At 39.3% G+C, this 25,120-nt stretch overlaps 1 protein-coding gene across 1 annotated transcript in view; it reads right to left on the reverse strand.

Annotated features, from left to right (window-relative positions):
* The window catches only part of NELL2 (neural EGFL like 2), a 148,122-nt gene that overhangs the window by 19,927 nt on the left and 103,075 nt on the right, over window positions 1-25,120 (reverse strand). The window contains exons 14-15 of the mRNA XM_035544105.2: window positions 20,500-20,622; window positions 18,318-18,413 (exon numbers count right to left, since the gene is read on the reverse strand). Of these exons, the coding sequence (XP_035399998.1) occupies window positions 18,318-18,413; window positions 20,500-20,622 (219 nt within the window). The remainder of the gene's footprint in view (window positions 1-18,317; window positions 18,414-20,499; window positions 20,623-25,120) is intronic.

Here is a 25,120-nt window from a genome sequence, read left to right on the forward strand (position 1 = left end):
TCACTCATTTCCTGAACTGTAGCAACAGTTTCAGCTATTACACCCTTGCTCTTGGGGAGACTGAGAAAACCCTGCTCCCTGAAGAGTAAAATAAGATCATTAGCAAATTATCCACTGGTACAGTAAGAAAAAAAAAAAGAAAAGCTAGCAGTCTGATGAATATTATTAGAGAATTTCTGTATAATAAGAGCTTTGAAGATTGAAAGTGGTATAAAATTGCCAATTTGAAAGATAGCAGTACTCTTTCATCCAGCAATAGGACCAAGCTCTCTAATGTGGTCAAGCTGCACTCAACAAAGAGCCATGTGTGATGGGAGGCGGGGTATGGCTATACCATTTTTTATTACTTGCTTCAAGACTGAAATATTAATCACCAAATCCTCCCCTCAGAACAGTCTGCATGCCACCATCAAGCACAGAGTTAGAGAAATAGAGCACAGTTTAGTCCAAAAATTCTTTCTTTCATAAACTTCTTTATACAGGTCAATGCAAACCAAAGCCTCAGCAGCCTCTTCCTGTCATGAAGGAAACACCACAGATTGGAAGCTGTGAATATGTATAAATTAATTATTTCCATCTTGGAAGTTTTTCTGGGACAGTATAGCACATGGCACTCAGCTAAGACTGCCAGCTGATAGACTCCCAATTGCAGTAATCTGACCCAGTGCTAATTGGGTTATTATCACTGGATATATTTATAAAGATTAATGAGCAGCCAGCAACTTTTGTAATATTCAATCACTACTGACTTAGGGTAATCTGAGATCTCATTTCAAATGCAACAGCCTTTCCAGCCTAGTGCTAACCTCCAGAGCCACCCACATCCTATCCCCACAAAAAGTATAAATAAAATGCATACACTGAAAGAAAAATCATGTCAGAAACAGATCACCAAATAAGTTGTTTAGGGTACTATTAAGCTGTTTAAAAAGAGAAGTCTTCAATGTTTTTTTTTCTTTTGTTATTGTTGTTGTTCGTTTTGTTTTGTTTTTCCTGAGTACATTTGGAACAGTCAGACTTTGATATGTCTTTGCATTTGTCAATGCATTTTCAAGGGTGTTATGTCTGACTTGAGTATAAAAGAGCATGTCCCAGCTATTCAGACTTATGCTCAGATAACAGAATGCCCGGTAGCATTAGGATGTCTGGGATATCTGATTATAGTAAATACGTATGCAATGGGGAAAAGGCCTTACTGAGTAAGACAAAATAAAAGTTCACTGTACTGCATAATGTATCTGCTGTCAAAACTCAGTAGCTGTGAAAGGATTCATCATCTCTACAGCAAGATTTAGAGTCCCATATTTAAGAAGAGAAGTGTTTGTGTTGGTTTTCATGTTATAGCAGATTTCTAATATGGTAATACTTGAGAAGACCCTGTTGTTCAATCAGACCTTTGATTTGAGATCTTATGCAAAAACCAGCTCCCAGTGGAGAAATATAAGAGCTTGAAACTAGTTCAATATACTGGAGCTATCTTGTTAAAATATCAGCTTTTGGGATTTCCATCCCGCTACATTCCCATACACTGCATGCAGTGCATGTATCTGTATATCAGACAGAAGATGTTTTTTAAAGTGAGAACGAAGCCTAGACTGCTATAATAAGTAGTCGAAGAAGATACCAGTTATGTCAGAAAAGCAGTTATTTTAGAATGCCTATTAAATATGTTCTGTAAAGTCTGATCAGACCCTTTCTTCTAATACTACTGCTGGTTCCCAAAGGAACTCTTTCCTTCATTAATGGATGTTCTAGACCCTGATTTTGCTTACAAGCTCACTCTGATTTTTTTCAACTTCCAGCAACTCTTTAAAGATATGATATTATAGCATGAATACCAGGACACGCTTTCCATTGTACGGGCTCTCACATCAAAGCTTCCATTAAACTATGGAATATTCTTGACTTTAACTGTATTAGCATCCCAATATTTTATTCAGTTACAGGTTTAAATCATGAAGAGCCAGACTACTGCTGGCCTGTGGGGCATAGCAAAGAGTAGAGTCACCTACAATTTTATCTTAGAATAGCATAATTCCATGAGTAAAAGGTCTTGATATAGTATTAGAAACATCAGTTGTCTCAGATAAAGCCTTCAAAGAACAGTGAAGACTACCGTCTTTCCTCTTCCTGCTCCTCTGTATAATGATTTAGGCCAGTGCAGGAAGAAATGCATTTTGGATGCCTTTGAAGTTGCTACTCTTCTTTATGTCTCTACTTCACCCAGACTCTTGCAGAAATTCTGTCTGAGTCACCTTAACACCATAATCTGCCTCAAAGGGCTGAAAACTAGAGTTGTAGTTATAATCATCACATTAAAAATTGCTTCAACAGATTGAGTCAATGCCGCATACATGTTCTTCCCTCTAAATTTCCAACTGTCATGTTGCATGAAAAAATAACTGTCATTGAAACAGGTTTTTAATTTTTTTTTAAATCCCATCAAGAGCATGATTGCATTTTTTAAAGTACCCTGTCCATGGAAAACTAATTTAGTTCCATTAATGAAAAGGAAGCAAAATGTGATTGAGGATGTAATACGGAATTATAGTTCATTAATTCTTCAACTATGTAATTTTCCAGACTCCTGATCCCCCATTGATTTCTGCACACCCCCATAGGTCCTGCTAAATGCCAGCAAAAAGAAATTCAATTGTGTTGTTATTTCATGTGTGGCAGTGGCGGTGCTCCAAAATTAGATAGAAACATTATGAAAGAGAATTTTCCACTGACTGCTTCACCATGCAGCCCTGTTAACAATTCTTTGTTGTCAAGAATTGATCAATCACAGACCCCAAAGATAACTGAAACTATGACAGTTCTTCATTACGCACCCAATATCATCTAAAGATGTGACATTTGTAACAACTGAAGATGATAATTCAGAACACCTAATTAGCCATGATGAACTAGGTGCATGCATGAACAGCAAAAAATAAATAAAATGAAAAAAGAGGAATATATTTTTCAATGAGATTCTGTGAAACTGATTGAGCCAATCCCCATTAGAAAGTTAAACTAATTGAGAGGTACTGGGTTTCTCTTAGACACTGACAAAGATGTGGTTTTGCTTTCACTTTGCCCATAATTCTCAGGACAGCACCTCATCTTCACTGTAATACATACTTCCATTTCCCTGTTAGCCCTATCTTGAAAAAATAATTATTGTCTTTAAGATAGAAGAAGCACTTCTATACCTTGAAATACACTGACAAAACCACTTTAGATGCATACTGGTGTTTGGAAGTGATGTAGCTCCATTTGCACATGTTAGGAACAGGACTAACATAGTAGTAATACTCCCTAAGCATGTCAGTTGCTGGATAACAGCAGTGGAGTCCTAAACAAAATTGCCAGCTCATTACATCTGAAAAATAAAAGAAAAGAAAAGAAAGAAAGAAAGAAAAGGAAGAAGAAGATTTAGATTGTCCAGATGTTCTCTCTTTTTCTGATGAGTGGGAAGGAAGGCTTTGCTTGCATAATGCACTGACTGAAGATCTTGAGTTTTCTCAGGTGAGGAATAAACTCAGTCATAACTGCGAGTTGTAAGAAAAACTTCTACATGTTTGAACCACGGATTCTACCAACATATTCTCAGCTACGTTTGGGTTCAACTTTGCAAAACGCTATCTCATTTCAGTTCTGGTACAAATTACAATAAATTTCCAATGATTCAGTTCAGAGGTTATTTCAGGAAAACAAAAAAAAAAAAACTCACAGAACAACTCAGTTTTGGCTAGGGTTTGAACTGACACTCTGATCTGAGCTTGGTCTTCTCTTTAAGTCTTCTATCCTTTAGAAGAGTGCATAATTTTAAAACATTCTTACTTACATCTTACTAGCAACTTGTCACCATGACTGTCGTATGTATACCATATATCCCTGACCCGGAAGTGTTCAAGGCCAGGCTGGATGGGGCTTTGGGCAACCTGGTCTGGTGGGAGGTGTCCCTGCCCATGGCAGGGGGTTGGAACTGGGTGGGCTTTGAGGTCCCTTCCAACCCAAACCATTCTGGGATTCTATGACCACAAATTTACAGTGCCGCTCTTGAAGTGTCAAATCATATAGTGACTGTACATAACTGCTGAATCACAGAAGGAAAGAAAAAAAAAAGGAAAAAAGAAAAAAAAAAACTATATTCTTTGCTTGGGCTATAAACATATCATTGGCATATATCTGCAGAGATTGCACACTCCCTCATGCTGACAGTAAGAGGAAGGGCTCCACAGGGATATGGTGCAATGATTGGCAGTGTTATAGATTTTAATTCCACTAATAGTTGAATGTCTCATAATTCATAAAAGAGAGACCCTACAGTGAGTTATGAAGGTCATCCTTATTTCTCTTGTATAACAGAAGGAAATTCTATTATAGTGCTGCCCAGCTGCACTATTCACATTCTATTTATAGCGCACTGTCTTTTAAGAACCTAACTGAATTTTCATGTTTTGTAAAGGAGATTCTTTCCTGTAGCAAGTAATAGCTAAGTAGTGGATGCATTTCAATGTTTTTAATAAAGAACAAAACTTCCCGTCTCCTCAAATCTGTTTTGTAGCACTCTTCTTTCCTGGTTTGTCATTCTCTCTCTCTCTCTCTCTCTCTCTCTCTCTCTCTCTCTCTCTCTCTCTCTCTCTCTCTCTCTCTCTCTCTCTCTCTCTCTCTCTCTCTCTCTCTCTCTCTCTCTCTCTCTCTCTCTCTCTCTCTCTCTCTCTCTCTCTCTCTCTCTCTCTCTCTCTCTCTCTCTTTTTTTTTTTAAGCTGCTACATATAGGATTGTAGTGTTTCAACAAGCTAAAGAAAATATAAAGATAAGTACTAGCTGGCTCTTCAGCAGAGAATAATTGTCTTTTGCTATTTGAAACTGACAACGACTCTGGGGGAAGAAAGAAATAATACACACCCAAGAAAGCATGTCAGGCAAGGAAAATGAAGGAAGAAAGAGACAGAAGGAAAAAGCAGCAAAGCACATTAAACTACAAAACAGAAAGGGTGAGGTAAGAAGGTTTCATGCCTAAATCCAGAATACTCATCAAACTCAATATTGGGTATTTTTGTTTAATTTCTTTCAAAGATGTATTCTGTGAATAAATCTAGGCAAAAACGTGAAGCAAAGCAAAACTTTCCAAGCTTCTACAGTCACTAGCCATTGTCTCACTGCTCATTTTTGAGCTGATTTTTCATATGTGAGAAAAATTCAGGTGATAACTGGGATTAGGGTGACCTCCCTTCCAGACACTGCAGCAAAACAAAAAGCATTTCATTTGCAGAACCCTGGCTTTCCTGTTGGCTTGCTACAGATCTCATTTGTTTATTCTCACAGACAACTTTTAAACCTTCGTCTGCAATTTAATGAGCTAGCAGTTTTAGAATATGTCCTTTTCGAAAGTCAAAGGAAAAGTATTTTCTCACGTTTTACGAATTCGCTTTGCTTCCCCTTTTGAAAAATACAATATAAAAACCACCATGTCTTCCATCAGATACTGACATATCTGAGCAGAGGAGCAGAAATAAAATCAGCTATGTCTTTGGATTTTTGCCACTGCCTTCTTTTACAAACCTTGTCACCTACTCAGTTTTCCCCACATCTTAATTTCCCATCTGTAAAATGAGGAGAAAGTGCCTATACCAGGACTCTACTTTTTTTCTTGTACATAAAGAGCTCTGTGTGAAAAGTTTTAAGTAACAGTGCTGATTCTGTTATGATTCTTTCATGGTTTGGGGAACAGGAGCTACCAAAGAGGCCAACTTGTTCTGCGGGGAGGTGAGAGGAGGAGCACTGAGCTGTAGAGACAAAAGCTGCACCCCCTGCCCTTACTCCCTCACTTACTTTACTGAGTACCATAGACATATCATAGAAGTCACAGGAGCACTCACTGATGGTAATTTGTCTTGCAATTTTTTAAAACAGAGCTCACCATGTAGACCACAAATGTTCTTGTTTTTTGTTTGTTTGTTTCTTTTGTTTGTTTTTGGTTTTTGTTTTTGTTGTTTTTTTTTTTGTTTGTTGTTTTTTTGTTGTTTGTTTTGTTTTGTAATAATATAATATTCCTACGTACAGTTTTGCTGAACTCTAAGGATCTTTAATTTTTCTGCATATTTGAAGGAGTGACTGAACACAGCACTGGTACCATGGCAGTTAACTTTACATCACTATATATGTTCAGAAGAGATATTTAGAGAGGGAAGAGCAGGAAGCTATTTTTTACACCAGCACATTGAATTTCAGAATTTCTTACATACAGCTCATCAGTACCATATATCCCTTGTTTGTAACCCATCTGCTGGCTGCATATGTCTGTTTTTCTGTAGCCTGAATTAGTACTTGGAGCATTGTTAAAATAGAGCATTCCTTGCAGGAAGGCTCATTCTCCAGGGGTTAGCTGAACACCTCTCTACTACAGTTTCTGAGACTGCCAATCATGTTTCCTTTTTTTGTTTTGAACTTCCTTGTAACAATAAATTTGAAGACTTGGCTTTTATTGGCACATGGGTAGCTGAATTTTTATGGAATTATTAATTATAATAATAATTCAACTGACGCTCATTATTCCTTTAACAGATTTTTATTGGTATTATGAAATATGCAGTATGATTTCTCTTCCGAGGGACAGTCCTTTCTGAATCTAAAGTTACTCTTAGGCTGTAAACATTACATGCCTGAGATATGTTATTTTTTTTAAGAATAAAATCCTGCAAATCTGTTAATTTTTTTCCCTGAGGGAAAAAAAAAAAAAGCATGCAGAGTTTCTTCAAGAAGAGTCTCAGCAGAAACTCTGTTCAAGCATTTCTTGTTCTCTCAGAAAAGGAATCTTCTGAATTCTTTTGGGTCAGGGGTGAAAATTGAAACTTTAGCCAATTTACATTCTTTATATGAATCATTAGAGAAATCTCTGACAAGTCAAAGGGGTCAGAGATGTGATAGTAGCCCAGACAACCTGCATTTATAACCTATTATCTACCAGATTATTACTCAGACTTTGCATAGTGTTTATACTTTATTGACTTGCCAACTGATAAAGATTCCTAACAAATTTGGGATCTTCTTCTTACAGGATGTAAATGTCTGTGAGCTTTCATCTTGTGCCTGGATGAATTTTACCCTCTTCCTTCAACCTTCACCTCTTCATTTCAGTATGTTTGTTTTAGAGGGAGTGAGGGACACGCCCTTTGCCACCTACAAGCCCTGCGAGCAAAGCTGCTGCTGCATCATGCATTCTACATGGTGCTCTCTCTCCTACTTCCACTGGACTTCAGTACTAAAGAAGATGCCAAATAGAAGAGAGGTACAGTTAGAAAAGAGTTAATGTCTTTGCCTCTACTTAGTTCTGCCAGTGTTTGCTCTTGTCAGTCTGCCTATGTTTATAAGAGCAACTGATGCCCAATTAAAAAAGCAGAGATTGCAGTATTTGCCTCTTTAGTGCTCAGTGTTCCTTAAGATGTAATATATCAAATGCTTTGCATGACTTTAAGTTAGGCAAAGTCAACATGTTTTTCATGAACACATCTAACTAGATTAGAAAAATGCATCACACTTGAGATCCTTATGTGGGTATAACCTTTTTTTTTTTGGAAATTATCCCTATCTCAAATTTTATTAAATCATGGTACATCCGCTGCCTCATAAAGGTACAAGCATCAGTAGCAACTTGTTTTATTTTTATGCATGTTGGACTGGGCACCTATTCACCTAAAATACTAATTAGTTGTAGGGGAGGCAGATGATTTATGAATAATGCTATGAACATATTGTATGTTATAGTTCCTTCAGCTACGCTCTAACTCAATGGGATTCTTGCTAACCCAAGGCCTGACTTCAGAAATGTATTAAAGCATAAGCAATTCAATAACATATTTCACAGCCCTTTTTTTTCTTAGTCTTGATCACAGCTACCATGGTCGAATGGTCTTGACCGTTAATGGCACAGAGTCAGTTTTGGATAAGCCCAAATGGACATTTCAGAATGACTCAAAACAACCTGCTATTGTTATTTCATAGAAATAAACAAGAGAAACTGGCCCACATGCAAAGATGAAAGACCAGACATGCGGTTCATTAAAAGCACATAACAGTGTATGTCAAAAGAACTACATCAATTCGTATCAGTTGAATACAAGGCCCAGTTTTTATGAGATGAAAGTGTGAGAAAGGAGATCAGTTAAGGAAAGAGTTATTTTTATCAGGTTAGCCTAGAAACCAAAAGAGATGAGGAGCAGGGTAGAAAAATAAGACAAAATAGTCATTCATTTTGAATTGCTGAAAAATGGTTCAAAAAGATAACTTTCTATACTTTTAATAAAATACCTTCAGATCATTACTGTAAACCACAACTAAGGAAAATAAGCCATTACATCAGCAGAATTCTAGGGGACTTTCAGTACCAGCTTTTCAGTAATACCCATACACCTTCAATCTGTCAGCACAGAACCACCTCCATCTCCTGCCCAGTCAACTATCAAGGCCATCATTTGCCTTCTTTCTTTGTTTCACTAGAGGCATCATATGAACAGAGCTCATGACCAGAACAGATGCTGTAAAGATGATAGGTCCTACCCTCATGATGTTATGTAACTGGCATACGCTTTGTTGGGTTAAAAACTGGCTGGATGTCCGGGCCCAAAGAGTTGTGGTGAATGGCGCCAAATCCAGTTGGAGGCCGGTTACTAGTGGAGTCCCCCAGGGCTCAGTACTGGGGCCAGTCCTCTTTGATTTCTTTATCGATAACATGGATGAGGGGATCGAGTGCACCCTCAGTAAGTTTGCAGATGACACCAAGTTAGGCGCGTGTGTCGATCTGCTCGAGGGAAGGAAGGCTCTGCAGGAGGATCTGGATAGGCTGGACCGATGGGCTGAGGTCAACTGTATGAAGTTCAACAAGGCCAAGTGCCGGGTCCTGCATCTGGGGCGCAACAACCCCAAGCAGCACTACAAGCTGGGAGATGAGTGGTTGGAAAGCTGCCTGGCGGAGAAGGACCTGGGAATACTGGTTGATAGGCAGCTGAATATGAGCCTGCAGTGTGCTCAGGTGGCCAAGATAGGCCAACAGCATCCTGGCTTGTATAAGAAGCAGCGTGGCCAGCAGGTCTAGGGAGGTGATTGTCCCCCTGTACTCGGCTCTGGTGAGGCCGCACCTCGAGTACTGTGTTCAGTTTTGGGCCCCTCGCTACAAGAAGGACACAGAGGTGCTCGAGAGAGTCCAGAGAAGGGCAATGAAGCTGGTGAGGGGTCTGGAGAACAAGTCTTACAAGGAGTGGCTGAGGGAGCTGGGGTTGTTCAGCCTGGAGAAGAGGAGGCTCAGGGGAGACCTCATCGCTCTCTATAGGTACCTTAAAGGAGGCTGTAGCGAGGTGGGGGTTGGTCTATTCTCCCACGTGCCTGGTGACAGGACGAGGGGGAATGGGCTAAAGTTGCGCCAGGAGAGGTTTAGGTTGGATATTAGGAAGAACTTCTTTACTGAAAGGGTTGTTAGGCATTGGAATGGGCTGGCCAGGGAAGTGGTTCAGTCACCATCCCTGGAGGTCTTTAAAAGACGTTTAGATGTAGCCCTTAGTGATATGGTTTAGTGGAGGTCTTGTTAGTGTTAGGACAGAGGTTGGACTAGATGATCTTGGAGGTCTCTTCCAACCTAGACGATTCTGTGATTCTGTAAAGGGTATCACAGGAGCGTAGGGAAAAAATATAGGAGCCAAAAGTTAACTTTGCATTCTCTTCTCCAGAACAGCCAAAGGAGATTTTTCAAAGACTTTCTAGGAATTTCAGATTTGACAGAGAACACATTAGGCCTGTCTGTCTGGAACAGTCACCCTGTATTACTGAGGATATTTCTCACTGTTAATCACCAGTCAGAAGTAGGTCAATATATTATGCTCTAACCAGTACATCAGAAAACTATATTAACAAAACAATGCAAAAGGTTGGCAAGTAAGCAACGTGGAGGTTCAAATTCATAGAATTACTGTTTTCACAAACTGCTTATTTGAAACTGAAGCAAGACAAAAGAAAAAAGAAAATGAATCAATGTACTTTCCAAGTACTGAAAAGACTTGGGGTCACCCCCAAGGTACTGGATTACATGTTTCATGGGGGCACAGCTCAGTATTTGAATCATTGCCCTTAGGCACTATTTGCCTACAGAAGTTCAGGAGGTAAAGTTTAATAGCTTTCACCCTAGGCAATAGGAAAATTACCTTAAGCTAACCACGCAACTTACTGTGGCAATTTTAGCCCTACTCCCTGCTAGTGCTTGTTCAAATCTCAAAGGTCATCTCATATTTTGAAAACATTAAAAAAAAATTGCAACTACAAGAAAAGTAGAAATGAGATGACTGAAATACCAGTATGCCTTTGTAAGAAAATAACTTATAGCCATTTCCTGCTAACTTATTTTCGTGTCACCAAAGATTATATATGAAGATTCTTTTTTCACATTGCATAGTTGTAGTTCAATGACAGGACTTCAAAATATAAAGGATATCCAAAATTCAGTATTAGGCTTCTGTATCAAGGTATTGGAAACTATCATTGTAACTTTTTTTTTTTTTAATGTAGAATTAGCTGTTATGTTTTAAAATGATACAGAAATTGATGATATAGGATGCTTCCCATAAGCTAGCCCATCATTTTACTATCTGCTTTTCCTACAGTAAGTGAGCATTTAAAATGGAATAATATAGTGTAAGGTCTAGCACCACTGAACACACTAGTTATATGCATTACCTTGATAAACCAAGGATAGCTCAGAGAACATTATTCTTGCCTGTGCAATCAGTAATTCACATGCAAATGAACCGTCTTTGAGAAGACCAAGACCATGAGGCAGACCACTCATTACCCAGCCTGTGTAAGCTGGGTAATGACCTTATGTAATAAAGATGCAAGTTATAAGGGAAGATATTTCAGCATCCTCAGCAAAATCATTTCATTATTTTTAGCAGCTGGGTCCTGTCTCTTTCTGCTGAAATGGAAACAACAGAAAATATTAATTAAATGCAGGTGCATGCAGTAATTCAGAAGAGTTTTTACTTCAGAGTCAGCTCCTGCAAATAGAAAGTACAGTTAGATATTTGCTGTTGCAAGCCTAAGTTAAACCAGTTTAAAGAGGATACTGAGAATCCCATGTCCATAGCTACATTTGAGCTATGGCTAGAAAGACCAAATTTCCCAACTCAATATGCCACATGCCCAAATCTCCATAGGGCAGGATGCCAGCAGATGTACCAAGAAAATGGGGAGTACAACAGGTAACTCAAGGATGAGAAATAGCAGTGGCTGCCCAGGGCTAGGGAATGCACACTGCTAAGTCCAGCGATGCGGGGGGCACATCAGCTGCAGCATCCCTCCTCACTCATCTCCTCCCATAGCAAGGGAAGGGTCTGAGCTATGTGGGGACCTGCCACCACCTCCTCAGCACAACTGTGGTACCAATAGCAGCATGCAGTCCAGCATGCAAGCTGGATCTCATCTGCTTGCAAGCCACAATTTGGATTCTTTGCGTTTTGTCTTGGGTAATTTTTATTTATTTATTTTTATTGTTTTGGCTTGCATCAAAGGAACAATTTTAAATAGCTTATGAACTTTGAAAATGACTTAACTTGAAATGCTAGACTTGAGTGACTCTAAAAGTCCTGACTTTCAGAAAATGATGAATTCCCCATTCACTGCCCTGTGGGATCTGTTAAAATGTTTTACATTACAAGTCAGGCTTAATTGCTATTTGCTTTAAAAAAGTTTTATCCAGGTTCAGTAGATTAACTCAACATTTTCCTATTTCTGTGAGTCAAAGTCAGCACTTTAATGTTACTAAAGCACTGCCCGCTGAAAGTATCCTCTAAGATATGGTCTTAAACCTGGCAGCCTTCCCAAAAATGGAAGCCTAAATTCTCTGGACACCAGGCAAGCAAGCCAGGCAGGATGTGAAAACCAATGAAATGGGGAAGGCATCACCTCTCGCTGCAGCTCTCACTCTGGACAGTCCACTTCTGCACTGTCTTTAAATTCACTCACCACTTTTACCTTGCTCCCCTCTTTTGCAAACCATCATCTTTCTCTGGCTAGACTATGAACTGTTTAAAGGCACTCTTATTACTTTAGGTTTATGCAGAACCTTGCACACTTGCACTATAAATTTGAGCCTTTTAACATTCTTGTTGTAAACTCCAATCCTACTCTCAGTAATTTAAATTTTCATTTTAAAAACAAAACTCAGTGAAAGGCAGATTCCTTAGTTGTGAAAGTTTTGAGTGTGGTACTTCAGAGGTTACAGACAGTTTCGGTTAGACTGGGGCCAAGAATTTTTAAGAGTTGTGCCAAAAGTAATTCCAGTTCTTTTAGAATTGGTTCAATGCTCTGTGGGTTTCAAATGCCATTTGTGTCACAGTTTTAGCTTCAGAGCCTACCTGGCCACAAGCTTATTGTAGCTGGTTTAGCTGAACACCACTGATGAAGGGCTTAAATGGAAACAATTATCTTATGATGCTGAAAGTACTAAAAAACTATTCCTTCCCTTCCCTTCCCTTCTTTTTTTTTTTCTTTTTTTTTTTTTTCAAAATCAGTAACGTTAGCAAGTTTTCTGGTTACTTTGACAATGGCTTCTATTCCAATACCAGTAAAACTATTTTCCCAACAACTAGGGTATCAGAATTAAAAGAATTTCTCAAGCTTCCTTTGGAACAGGAATAATAATAGTATTCAGTAATCTGAAGCCTGCTATTATTATGGCCAATGCACATGAACAAATTCATTTGGATTTGTTGAAAAGAGCAACAGTCACACATGATAATTATTTAGCTTATGCAGAAAGTGGCACAAAACTCTAGAGAGATCTGATCTGTAACAACTGTTTTGCCAAATCACTTGTCTGTCGTATTTTGAACTACAAATGTTAAGGATAAAGTCAAGAATACTTTTACTACATCAGTCTTTTTATTTCTCCATGAAGTATTAATGACACTTTTTGTATTTTTTTGAGCTTTCCATATAGAGAAAACAACACAGAGAAGAGCCAAATAATATATTTTTCCTTATATCTGGCCATCTCTGGTAAGAGACCTGAAAAAAGATGGTGAGCTCACATATCTTATGCTGACCATTTTTTTCATAAATCCACTTACACATTTAACTACACTGTCAGTAAAAATACAGGGCTAGTATCAGTAATAATATAGGGCTGAATAAATGTAGAGTCTGTAGGTTAAACTTTTTCTCAACAGATCCTTTCAAACACAACAGCTTTGTGTGACAGTTTATTTTCAGCCGTTTGCCATGGCTTGTTTAATAGCAGGTGGATATCATAGAATCATTTAGGTTGGAAAAGACCTCTAAGATACGATTCCTTTGATATCCAAAGAAAGTTTCTTATCAGGAAATGAAATTTACAGCCAATCATCCATAAAGAAGCCATATACTTCCAGCCAACTTGTTACAAAAAATACATCAAAACACTACTATAGTAGTGAAACTCTGCTATTAGATCTCCTGCATAAATAAAAGCGGTCCAGGGGAATACTCAAAGTACAAAATGAATGTGGGAACTCAAATGAGAAGCTGACAAACAGCAAGAATGCAGTAATCTTATACACCTGGACTAGCATATATGCCTATATAGTAGGAGAACAAACCCATTGTTAAAGCTCTATCATCAAATTAAAGGGGAGTTACCATAACATCAAGGCAACCTAACAAAGTTATCCTATAACTTTCTGAAATAAAGCAGTTTTCAAACACAGTTTAAGACAGCATTTAAAAATGTGTACTGAAGAATTCATAATTTTGCAATCAAACAAGACAGCGTTGTCAGGTATTTTGAAGACGTTTAACTGGCACAAATATTTTCAGATTCCTTTGGTGGTATCAGCTGCAGAAGACAGTGCTCTACCAGGTTAACTACTGCTGTGCCTTGTAGGACTTGAAAATCTTTTAACACTTATACAAGCCAAAAAATGCACCCCTAACATTAATTATGCCTCAACCTATTTCCTTTGGGAAGAGAAACAGGAGTTTTCCCAGGTCTCATTTTTATGTTCTATTACCACTTTAAAAAAAAGAAGTGCTGGAGGTCAGTGTATCTGCACATGATTCTTACATCTGCTTCCTTGTCCCACTGATCCATTTCAACAGGGCATAGGCCACAATTAATCTAAAAGGCTTGCAGGGAAAATTCTAAAGCCTTGCAACAGCTCTGTTAACTGCAAGGCACTTCACAGTGAATACCTCATCTCATGAAAATAATATCTAACAGTACTAGCTGATCCTCACTCTTACGTTACTGAGGGAACAGCAGTTCCTACTGACACCCCAGAAGCACCCGCTCGGAAGCAAAAATCTCTATGAAATTCAATGCCCAACATCTAGTTACACAAAGCTTTGCTTCTCTTTGCCAAAGCTGCATTGTGTTTAGGAATCTGACATACCCTTTCTGTGGCAGCTGACAGGTGAAAAGAATTACAGCTATGCCTCTAAAGACAAACGAGCTTCTGGTTACTAATCTACCTAAACTGGTAGTGTTGCTGCTTGGTGTCCCGGGTGAATGGGCTTGCCCTAAGACCACATTTCAGTTTCAGGATAATTTTATCAGAAAATTTCTGACCTCTCCCATCAGAAGGAGGCTGTCTGCTTCCTACTCACTGGTGCCCAGTCACTGCCCCTGCTCCTCTCCACTCCTTTGGAAGGCTCAGAGGAGCTGTGAGTCTCATCCCTCTGAGCCTGATTGAATTTCCAGCTTGCACCTTTTAGCTTCCGTGCCTACAGCTATAGCCAGTTCATCAGCTATTCACCCGAACTGGTGCAAAAGGGTCTGATCTCTTATTACAAGCCGTTCCCAACTGCAGCTTTGACAGATGAACAGTGAAATAGTGTAACTCCCCAGCCAACAACAAGGGCACCAAGGGAGCAGGCCAGGTCTTTGATAAATGGTAGAGAGCCTCATTAAAGACTTAAGGGAATGCTCTAGATACCAGCAATCCCAGCCATTTCAGCTGTGGTTTCTCCCTGTTCTGGGTCAATGGCCTGTCCTATGACACACAAGTCTGGCCCCATAGGCAAGACCTGAGCAGGGACAGCATCATCCCTCTCAGGCTTTGAGAAGAATATAGCCACAATATATGTGCAGAGCTGGTGTTTGGAACGGACATGGAAAAGGGTGAGGCACCCAACCAAGATGAACATGAGCCAGCAATGTGCCCTTGTGGAAAAGAAGACCAAAGGCCTCCTTGGCTGCATTAAGAAGAGCATTGCCAGCAGGTCAAGGGGGTGATCCTTCCCCATTATTTCATGCTGTCAAGGTCATATCTGGAGAGCTGGGTCCAGTGCTGAGCTCCCCAGTACAAAAGAGACATGGACATGCCGGAGAAAATCCAGTGAAGGGTCTTGAAGACTATTTAGGGAGCAGAACATCTGTCATGCAAGGAGAGGCTGATAGAACTAGGATAGTCAGCCTGGAGAAAAAAAGTCTGAGGGAGATCTTATCAATGCCTCATGGTGGCAGGAGAGCCAAACACTTCTCAGTTATGTGCAGGGAAACGACTTGGGGAGGGCGGGCATAAATTGTAATACAGGAAATCACATTTAAACATAATGAAAATAAAACTTTTATTTTATTTTATTTATTTATTTATTTATTTATTGTGAGGGTGACTGAGCACTGGAATTGGTTGCCCAGAGAGGCTGTGGAATCTCCAACCCTGAAGATACTTAATATCCAACTGGACAAAGCCAGGAGAAACTCACATTTGACCCTGCTTTGAGCAAGTGGATTGGACATGGTCATCTCCAGACGCCCCTTCCAACCTCATCCTTGCCACAGTTCTGAGAAATGATTTAAACAGCTACTAATTGATCTTTTACAGAAGGATGGAGTAAGAATTGATGATTGTATTTTCTAGGTTATCGCTGCGGTGTGGATTCGATATCCTATTAATTGTTTCATAGGTTCAGCAGCTGATATCAATTTTTATAACACTACATGTTTTAGGTGAAAAATACCAATAATCTTCAATAAGCAGTTTTTAAATATGTGTGGCATAAACAGAAATAAGTAGTATGTGATTTAAAAATAGATATGGCATCTTTATATCAGTCCTCCTCCCTACTTGTATGTGACTGCAACTAAAGATGTCTGCCTGAAAAAAAATTTATAACACTTTTGGAGATAAAGTGACTGTTCAAAAAGGGAAGCTTCCAGCATAAATTATTTGTAGTGTGAATGTCTTGATCACTTCAAGCTTAACAAGAACTACCTTCATGAAGCTCTGCCACATTCACTGGGAGTAAGTAAGTGCTGTCTGAAGCTCAGGTTTTCCCTTATGGCTGCATGCTTCTAAACATAGTCTCAGAATGAACAGGGCATCTCTTCCATTTGTCACACTGAAGGTATTTCAGACTATGTGTGTTTCAAAGCCACATGCAATTTGACTATAATCCCACTCCTGGACATTAATATCTAAATAAGGTGACCAGGCTTGTACCCTTTGGCTGACCACTGACATGATTTTTTTCACCAGTAAGAACAAATGTGATGTCTGGTGGACCTCCACCAGTGGAGCGGGGCTTCTCCATGTAAAACTGACCTACAAAACTGGTTTGGCGCTGCCAAACTGCCTCCAAATCTTAGCAACAGTATCACTAGCTCTCATATATTGGGTCAAGACTAGCATACTAATCTTATGTTAAATACTGAGATCAGATGTTCAGAACATATAGTACGATGCTTCCAAAGGCATTCAGCTCTGCTGCCTGCCCTCCTGTGAGGTTCCTGAAGGGCAGGAAGGCCAGCAGTCTGGCTGCCCTGGCAGGGCAATTGAGCCTGAATGCACTGAAGCTAACTCTAGGCCAATATCTGAGCTTTATGATTTGGGAACAGAGTGTACCTGGGCTCTCCTCGAAAGAAGAAAACAGAGACAGGACTTCCAGGCAACAATTCAGACGAGGAAGATCACCCTTTGATAGTGGCTGCTCATTTTGCCTATACAGACTAAAACAAAGATGCTTCTATCCTACACATTTCAGATAGATACAAAAAGCTAGAAAAGATGAATATGGGCCTTGAAATGATACACATTATGTTTAGCTGATAACAGCAGAATGCTGCAAGGAGCACGTGAGACAAATATTACTAAAACAAAGTAACTATTTTAATACTTCAGCATTATCTTAGCTCATAAACTGTTCCAAAAGAAACACAACAGTTACATTGAAGAGACCTTGACATCCTGCACCAAATTATTTCCAGTCTGTGAAAGAGTGAGGAATACCTGAAATCTTGCCATTTTGACATTTTTCTAGAAATAGATCAACAATCAGGGTACTGCTTTTCACGCAGCACCCCTCTTGCGCTCTGTGGTAATATATGTCCAGCTACAGCAGAAAGAAAACAATCTCATTTCTCACTTCTCAAATGGACCAGATAATACAGAATTCAGATCAGTCTGCGTTTTTCATTAAACTGGACATGTTTACAAGTCAGATGAAAGCAATACTTGCTCAAATGACCTCCTTTCCTCTGCTTGGAAGATTTATTGAAGGCAATATAGAATGGCAACAATAGTCAATCATAGGTGGCAGACTGCCCTTTTATTAGGCATACTGAAGCCAATTAATCTAAGCGAGAGGGCACGTACTGTTAGAATGCATTTTAAAATTCTGCAGCAATAAATAAAGGTGCTGAAACTATTCATTTGAACTTTGAGAAATTATTTACAGGGACTCGAGATACTAAGTATTAACACTGTACTCTGCTGGGCAAAGTGCCTCCTGCTGTAATTTGACTAGATCCAAGATTTAAAAAATAAAGCTCTAAAACAAGGCTTTATTTGTACAGCCATCCTCAGGGACAGCAAGAAGAGAAAGGAATGCCTGCGAGAGGAGATAAAAGCAGCAGGAAATCTGCCTTACACAGAGTAAAGAATGCTGAGTTAATCAAAGTCTTCAAATCAGGTTGCAAGGGAAGGTGGGCTAGCAAACGAGGGACACATTTACAGCAGAGAAGTAATCAGTTATTGGGACTTAAATCTAGATGTCAAATTATCTGCCATTTATAAGAGATACCAAAGATCATTTGAGGTGAAAAGCAAGTCTATAATATTCTTATTAATTATGAAACACCAAAACCCAAGACATCTTAATTCATGTTCTCATTTTTCCAGTCCATGTGTTTCTAATTAGAACTGCTGTAATGAGTTCACTTGGGAGGCATGTAGGAAAAGTGAGTAACTTTTGAGCAGCAGCTTCCTCTTTTAGGGCACACAGTTAAAACTCTCCTTTATTCTTGGATTACCTCAAGCATCCTTCTTGGATTACCTTCACCATAAATTCAATTATCATCTTACCAGTTTCACAGCTGGGGCCAGTGAAGCCTTGTGGGCAGGCACACACATTGGAAGCAATGCAGGCTCCTCCATTCCTGCACCCATCTTTGCAAAATGCTGAAATAATAAAAGCACAGAAATTAACAAAGCTATGCTCAGTATCAATGCAGGTGTCCACAGGGCTCTGGCAGACAGACAAAATGCAGTCCCTGCAGCACTCAGCACAGAGGCTGCTTTCTCCTAAGGACAGAGGTCACTAAGGGATGGTTTATAGCCCCCCTGCCTCACTGGCCAGATGGGCTGACAAGCTACAGAAGGAGATTAGTGTAAATCATCTGAAGACAACAGCCCACATATGTACTTCTTCCCATGCACTGGGAAGCAGTGAAGGGCAGCATCTTCCCTTGGAACAGACTTCGTAGGGCAGTGCTGTTCTTCTATGCTTCCCAAATAAATGCCTGAGCACAACAGGCACAAATGAGCACTAAATCAGCTGGCTACCCTCTTCCTTGATTCAGAGACTAGATTGAAACAATAAAAATAGCAATTTCTCTCAAGAGATTCTGAAGAACTCAAAAACATTTACCATTTACAGTTTGAAGTCAATCCCTGGATTTGTTTGTTGGCACACTGCAATCTGAGAAGCTGTGCTCATGTATTTAGGCATTTCAGCTTTCTCCAGATATAGTTATAAATATGTGCATGCATTAAAGAAACTCCTCTGCTTGCAGAGAAATGCAGCTAGTTCTGATGCAAGCCACAGCAGCTGTTTAATTGCTCTGGTTGTATCTGCAATACAGAATGAGCGATGCTCTGGTCACAAGAACCTACAGACCACTGGAGGTGAGAGTAGGTGGATGAGAGTTACCACTAAGCACTCCAAACTCTGGAAATCTGGGCACACTGCTCACCTTGCATCTGTGACCAGCCATGGGATGAGGCCTTAAGCCTCATCTGAGAGCAGCTGTAGGTGTTATGAATTTGAGCTTTCCAGGTCTCAGTTCTGCGGCACCAGACTCATGGTGTGAGACCCCCAGCACTGAGTGAGACATCTAAGCCTCCTTGTGGAAGACAACCCAGAACAGCAAGCACAGCACATGAAAAGCTGCCAAACCCCCAGAGACAACAAGCACAACCAGCTCCCTCTGAAGGACACAACCTAGCATCCAAGCCAGGGTTGCAGAGAATGGGATACATAGGCTCTGAGCCTTCTCCTGAGTACTGCATACCATCCTTTTAATATCAAAAAGGAGGGGAGGGATGCCCTTCTACAGTGGGGACAGGTATCCCCTGAAATGTTAGATCTGCATTCAGTGCTGAAATAGGGTTATCCATCTTGTCTTTGCCACCTTTTTGTAAGCTGACACACCTTCACCTATGAGCTGCACAGGCTGAGCAGTGGCTGTGGGTTTGAACTTTCCCCAGCTAACTTCCTTTTCCCATTCCCCAGAGGAGGGAACACAGCAAAAAAGGGGGTATTCGCTGACAACTCTCTTTCTGCCCATGTGTTTCCCTGGATGTGGCCTATGCTAAGGTGTTTTACAAACTGCTCATTTATGTGAGGAATATTTAGAAGAGTCATGATGTGACTCAGGTGAAGGAAAAACTAGTGCTAAGATCACAAGAGGGTTGTTTAGCCATGATAACGCAGCAGCACAATGTATGTCTGCATCGATATTGATGTCAACTGAGGCCCCTTAGAGTCTGACACCTAACACATCAAGTGGATTGAGTGCAATTTCAAGGAATGCTGGGCATGCTGTTGCTGCAGTTAGACCACCTCTCATGTCTTGCCGGTTCACCTACAACTGCACTACCTTTCTTGTCAAGCATCCTCTACATCCTGTGCTAGGAGTCTGAGGACTCCCAAGGATTTGGGTCAATTTTCCTAAAAGCAGTAATATGACTTCTAATGTTTACCAGGGACTGAGAATGCTAGAAAACAGGGCACCACTTCATTTGCAGCAAAGGGTTTGTGCAAACATGCCTACCACTTTTCTCATTTGCAATAAAAAGACACAGCGTACCAAATAACTTTCACTTCATCCAAGCAATATATCAAGTGTGGACAATATAGGTCTCAATGCCCAGCCTACCATTTTGGCTGTCTTCTTCAAGGTATACAAACAGATATGCATTAACCATGACAAAGCACCTCACCCAGTTCAAGGCATGCTGAACCCCCAGGTTTTCAGCAGCTTACCTTTACACACAGTACCATTTCCCGTATAACCCAGCTTGCAGACACAGTTGTGCCCACCCACAGTGTTGAAACAGAGAGCATTTTCATCGCAGTTGTGCTGATTTGTTATACATTCATCATGCTCTGAAAAGTGAAACAAGAACAGGATACTCTTGAAACTTCACACCACAGCAATATAAAAGCTTTCTAGTAAGAGATTAACATTGTAGTAGTTAGTGATGACACAGCAATATGCACACGTAACAGTAGGATAAGCAGAGTACTCGGTTTTAGGACATGCAACTACGCAAGGACTGTGTTGGAGCATAACTCCACTTTCATTAATGGAGAGCAATCATCATTATATTTTCCATGTGGGCTACAAGATTCTTGTAAATATTCACCAAAGAGATGGCTAACATACTGAAAATCCATATGCTAATTCTCCTGTATAATTTATTCATGTAGGCTTATCCTATGCAGGATTCATACGGTTTCCTGCAGAAAGCTGACTAATGGTGTGAGTCACGTGCTCCAAGCTGCAAAAAATATGGTTAGCAGAAAGCTGGACTTCAAAATGTAGCCCTTGTTTTCTTTCACTTCAGTGCATACAAAGCTCTTTATTTTGGATGAGCTAAGTAACCTGGGAACAAAGGTCTGACTGCTCCTTATAGTAAGGCACTTTGGTCACGGTGTGCTCTGAGATAGAAATCCTCAGTCTGGTGACACGCTGGGGAAATATTCCTTTGGGGGAATAAATTAAAACTATGGACAATATGATTTTTGTGTAAACTTGAAATGTACTGTTTAGCCTGAAACAAACAAAAAGTATTGTGCAAGTGTTTTAACTGGTGAACGGTTTAATGTCTTAGTTTGTGATTTTAAAAAAAAATGGAAAATGCAATTTCAACATGAGATGCTCTAAAATGTCATTTCCATATGTCACGTGAAATGCTCTAGAATATTCAAAATGCAGTATCTTAGTCTGTAGGCATCAAAATGAAATGTTTTCATCTTCTGAAAATATTCCATTTTTTTTTAATTAATACTATTCATCTAAGCATAAATGACTTCAGACTCCCTGAAATTTTCTTTTCAGGAAAACTGGCTGTTTGGGGAACATAAAGGTATGTAACTTGAGTCAGCACACATGGACCAACCTGCATGTGAGGTTTTCATAGCCGTCATTCTGTACAGGCTTTAGCAAATTTTATTAGTGCAGCTTATGGCAGTTCTGGCTGTCTGACACAGGTCTTAAATCTAGAATTGGATGCTCTTTCTTCCCTAGTCTTGGCTGTTACACTGCTTTGAATCTTCCCCTTTATAAAGAAAAGCTGAAGTCTGCACACACCCCACAGGGTTGTCAAGAAAATTAATTTGTTAACATTTGCAAATCACTATGGAAGAGTTCAACTTGCTATTTCAATACTGGCCATAAACCACAGGAGTATAAAACTGGCAGAATGGCACATCCCTAGCCTACGACTAGATATAAATTGTCTTCTAGCAATGGTGAGTACCTGTTGTTTAAAAGAGGGAAAAATCACCAAAATGTAAATATACAATTTTAAACACTGCACAGGTTTGTTGTGTTGTTTTTGTTGTTATTGTTGTTTGTTTGTTTTTGTGTGTGTTTTTTTTTGGTGTGTGTGTGTGTGTGGTTTTTTTTTCTTCATTTCTTTGTTTGTTTTGTTTTATTAAACCAACCTGTTCTCCCTCTTCTAGACAGGGTCTTGCACGTCTCATACCATCACCAACACTCTCATCAGCCCTCAGCATGGAGTCCCCGGCACTCACTGGGCCAAGTCCCTTACTGGATGCAGCCAAACACAGGCTGCAGGCCTCTGCCCTGAAGCATGAGATTTAATTACTTTGCTCTCAGCATGAATAACTAAAACTGTTGTTCACCAAATGATCCGGCACCTCAAATCCAGTTACAATATTTGACTCCAACCTCCTACCACAGTGAAATCTCTCATGCTGGCTGAAGCACTATGTATGCTAGATCAGGCCACAAAATAAAAGAAAGGGATGTCATGACCATGCAAATGAGGTTAAAAGTGTTTTCTATACTGTAATAATAGTCTGGCTTTCTAAGTTTGTGTTAATATTATGATATTATTTAAATATGGTGTGCTATTTAATAACATGTATATGTATATAAATATATATCATTTTCTCATTTGTCAAGGTTTTATATAGCATACAACAGGAAAATATGGAAATCTGAGAAACATTATGCACTCAGCAGGCCAAAATATCTTGCAAAGCCATTATCTTGGTATCTCAGAAGGCAGGGTACATACAGCAATACATCACACTGGTAAACTCAGCTCAAATCACTGCACTTGGCAAATTAAATATCATGCTCAATGAGAAAGTGCTACTATCCACCCCATGCCTTGGGGATGCAGCAGCATCCCCAGCATGCACAACAGCTCTTTACTACGGGTAAATTAGAGAAAAGCAGCTGGGGGCAGACTGACACTGAGAGGAGCGGCTCTAAGGGCCTGCCCAGCGCATCTCTGAAAGCCCACAAGAGACCCACAGGCAGGGGAAGTGCTGTGGCTGCCCTGCCAAGTGAAATTTCTGTCAGTGTTCCAGTACAGATATGGATAACTCCATCTTGTAGTACTGGGGGCTTAAAGATCATTTGCACAGATGTATGGCCTTTGTAGGAGAAAGAAGATTCTCATCCTTAAATGCACCTTCCAAACATTTACTCTCTGGGCTAAGAAAACCTACTGAGTCTTTTAAATGGACTTGCTTAAAGCATACAATACCAATAAAATTAATGGTCCATCAGCTAAATCAGAAAGCTTGGATTCAAAGATAACATGCTTGGTTTCCTACTTTTGCTGTAGGAAACTCCAGTGCTTCATATCCTCCTGTAAGAAAGCTCATGGAGGATGTCTGCTGACATTTCAGGAAGAGGGTCCAGCACAGCCACGGAAATAGAAGTGCAGGCTCTTTTGATACAGTTTTGGTTACATGTTCAAACTTGAGGTCTGTTTTTCTTTTAAACAAAATACTATCAATTACACACACACAAAAAAAAAAATCGTGGCCCTGATAAATGATTTTTGGATTGAAGATTACATGTTACTAGTTAGGGGAAAATGCCCCAGAGTAACAGGAAAATTTGTGATTCTATTAAAGGAACAGACATTTTAAAATTATAGGAATAGAAAAAAAATCAGCAAAAAAGAATCAGAATGTTCTACCTTCCACCTAGATTTGTTGGCTTGGGTTCGATAACACAGTTTAAACCATTTAAACATAGTACTTCATATTCCTTCTATACTTCTTCATATTTGCTTAATATATATTGAGTGGCACCTCACAGAGCAATCAGGCTGCACTGCATGATTGGCTCTGATATGGACTGATTACAAATGGTTAAAATACAGAGGAAAAATTCCTGCACATAGAGCTCTTTAAGACATTCACTCTTCTACTACATGGCACACTATCCACAACAATTTTGATGAGGCCATCAGAAACAGCTTTTGCCAGAATTCTCTATTAATATCAAGGTATGACTCTTCAGCTTTATTAAAGGTAGAAATACTTGATTGTAATAAAAAGGGTGGTGCTCTGTTGATAATTCTTTATTAATTCATGCTTAGTACAGGAAGTTATCTTAAATAGAGAGGACACTGAGGAGACTGAGTTCAGCAATCTCAAATACCAATCCATGAACTGTAGAAGAAGATAGAACTGTGCATTACAAAGAAGCTAAAAAGCAATTCCTAAAATAATCATTTAAAGAGAACTGTGAATATGGATTCTTCCACTTCTTAAAGTTCAAAAATATATAGAAACATTATTTGCATTATTTAGAAATGCCAGTACTGCCCAGATATATTTCTTATGCTCTAAGAAGAAGCACTGAGGCCATTTATTTCAAGTATCTTTGGAAACGATGTGAAACACATTTAACGAATGTCCCATACTTATTTCTGTGCACACCATAATGATGATGGGGACAGGACAGTATAACAGTATTACAGAGGAAAGGAAATAAAAATTACTTTTCCAGAGATATTTTAATGATCAACAAACCTAAATTTACATAAACATTCAATAAAGACCAAAAGCACTGGTTTTCAGTGATTATTTCTAAAGCTATTTTATCTAATATATCCAAAATCCATTTTGCACTGGCTAGGAATCTATGCTCAACCATGCTAAAATTCATAAAATTTCTGTTCTGAGAATCAACTGAAGTTTTAAATGCAGTATTTATATTGACTAAATTATGTCTAAAATGAGGTCTTTCTAGATACAAAATATTTTCCAGCTACATAATTTGTTATTGCTCCACAGTAATAATAATAGCAACAGTAAGTGCATATGAAAGCTTCATTAAAAAAACATAGAATGTTCATTATGACACAGACGACTTAGAGTTGCAAAAATTATTTAACAATGTAATTAATTCAATTATGTGCATTTGACTGTGCATCAAACACATTACACACACACACACATACATACATATATGCACAGAAAGTAAAGGTGATGTGATTTATTTCACAATACTATGTGGTTTGCTGGACAAAAACTTTATAAGATTATCTAGGAATGCTATAACAGCATTCTCAGGAGATAGTACAGACCCACTAGACCTTATGATGTA

The sequence above is a fragment of the Cygnus atratus genome, chromosome 1 (assembly GCF_013377495.2).
Source record: "Cygnus atratus isolate AKBS03 ecotype Queensland, Australia chromosome 1, CAtr_DNAZoo_HiC_assembly, whole genome shotgun sequence".
NCBI classification, from domain to species: Eukaryota; Metazoa; Chordata; class Aves; order Anseriformes; family Anatidae; genus Cygnus; species Cygnus atratus.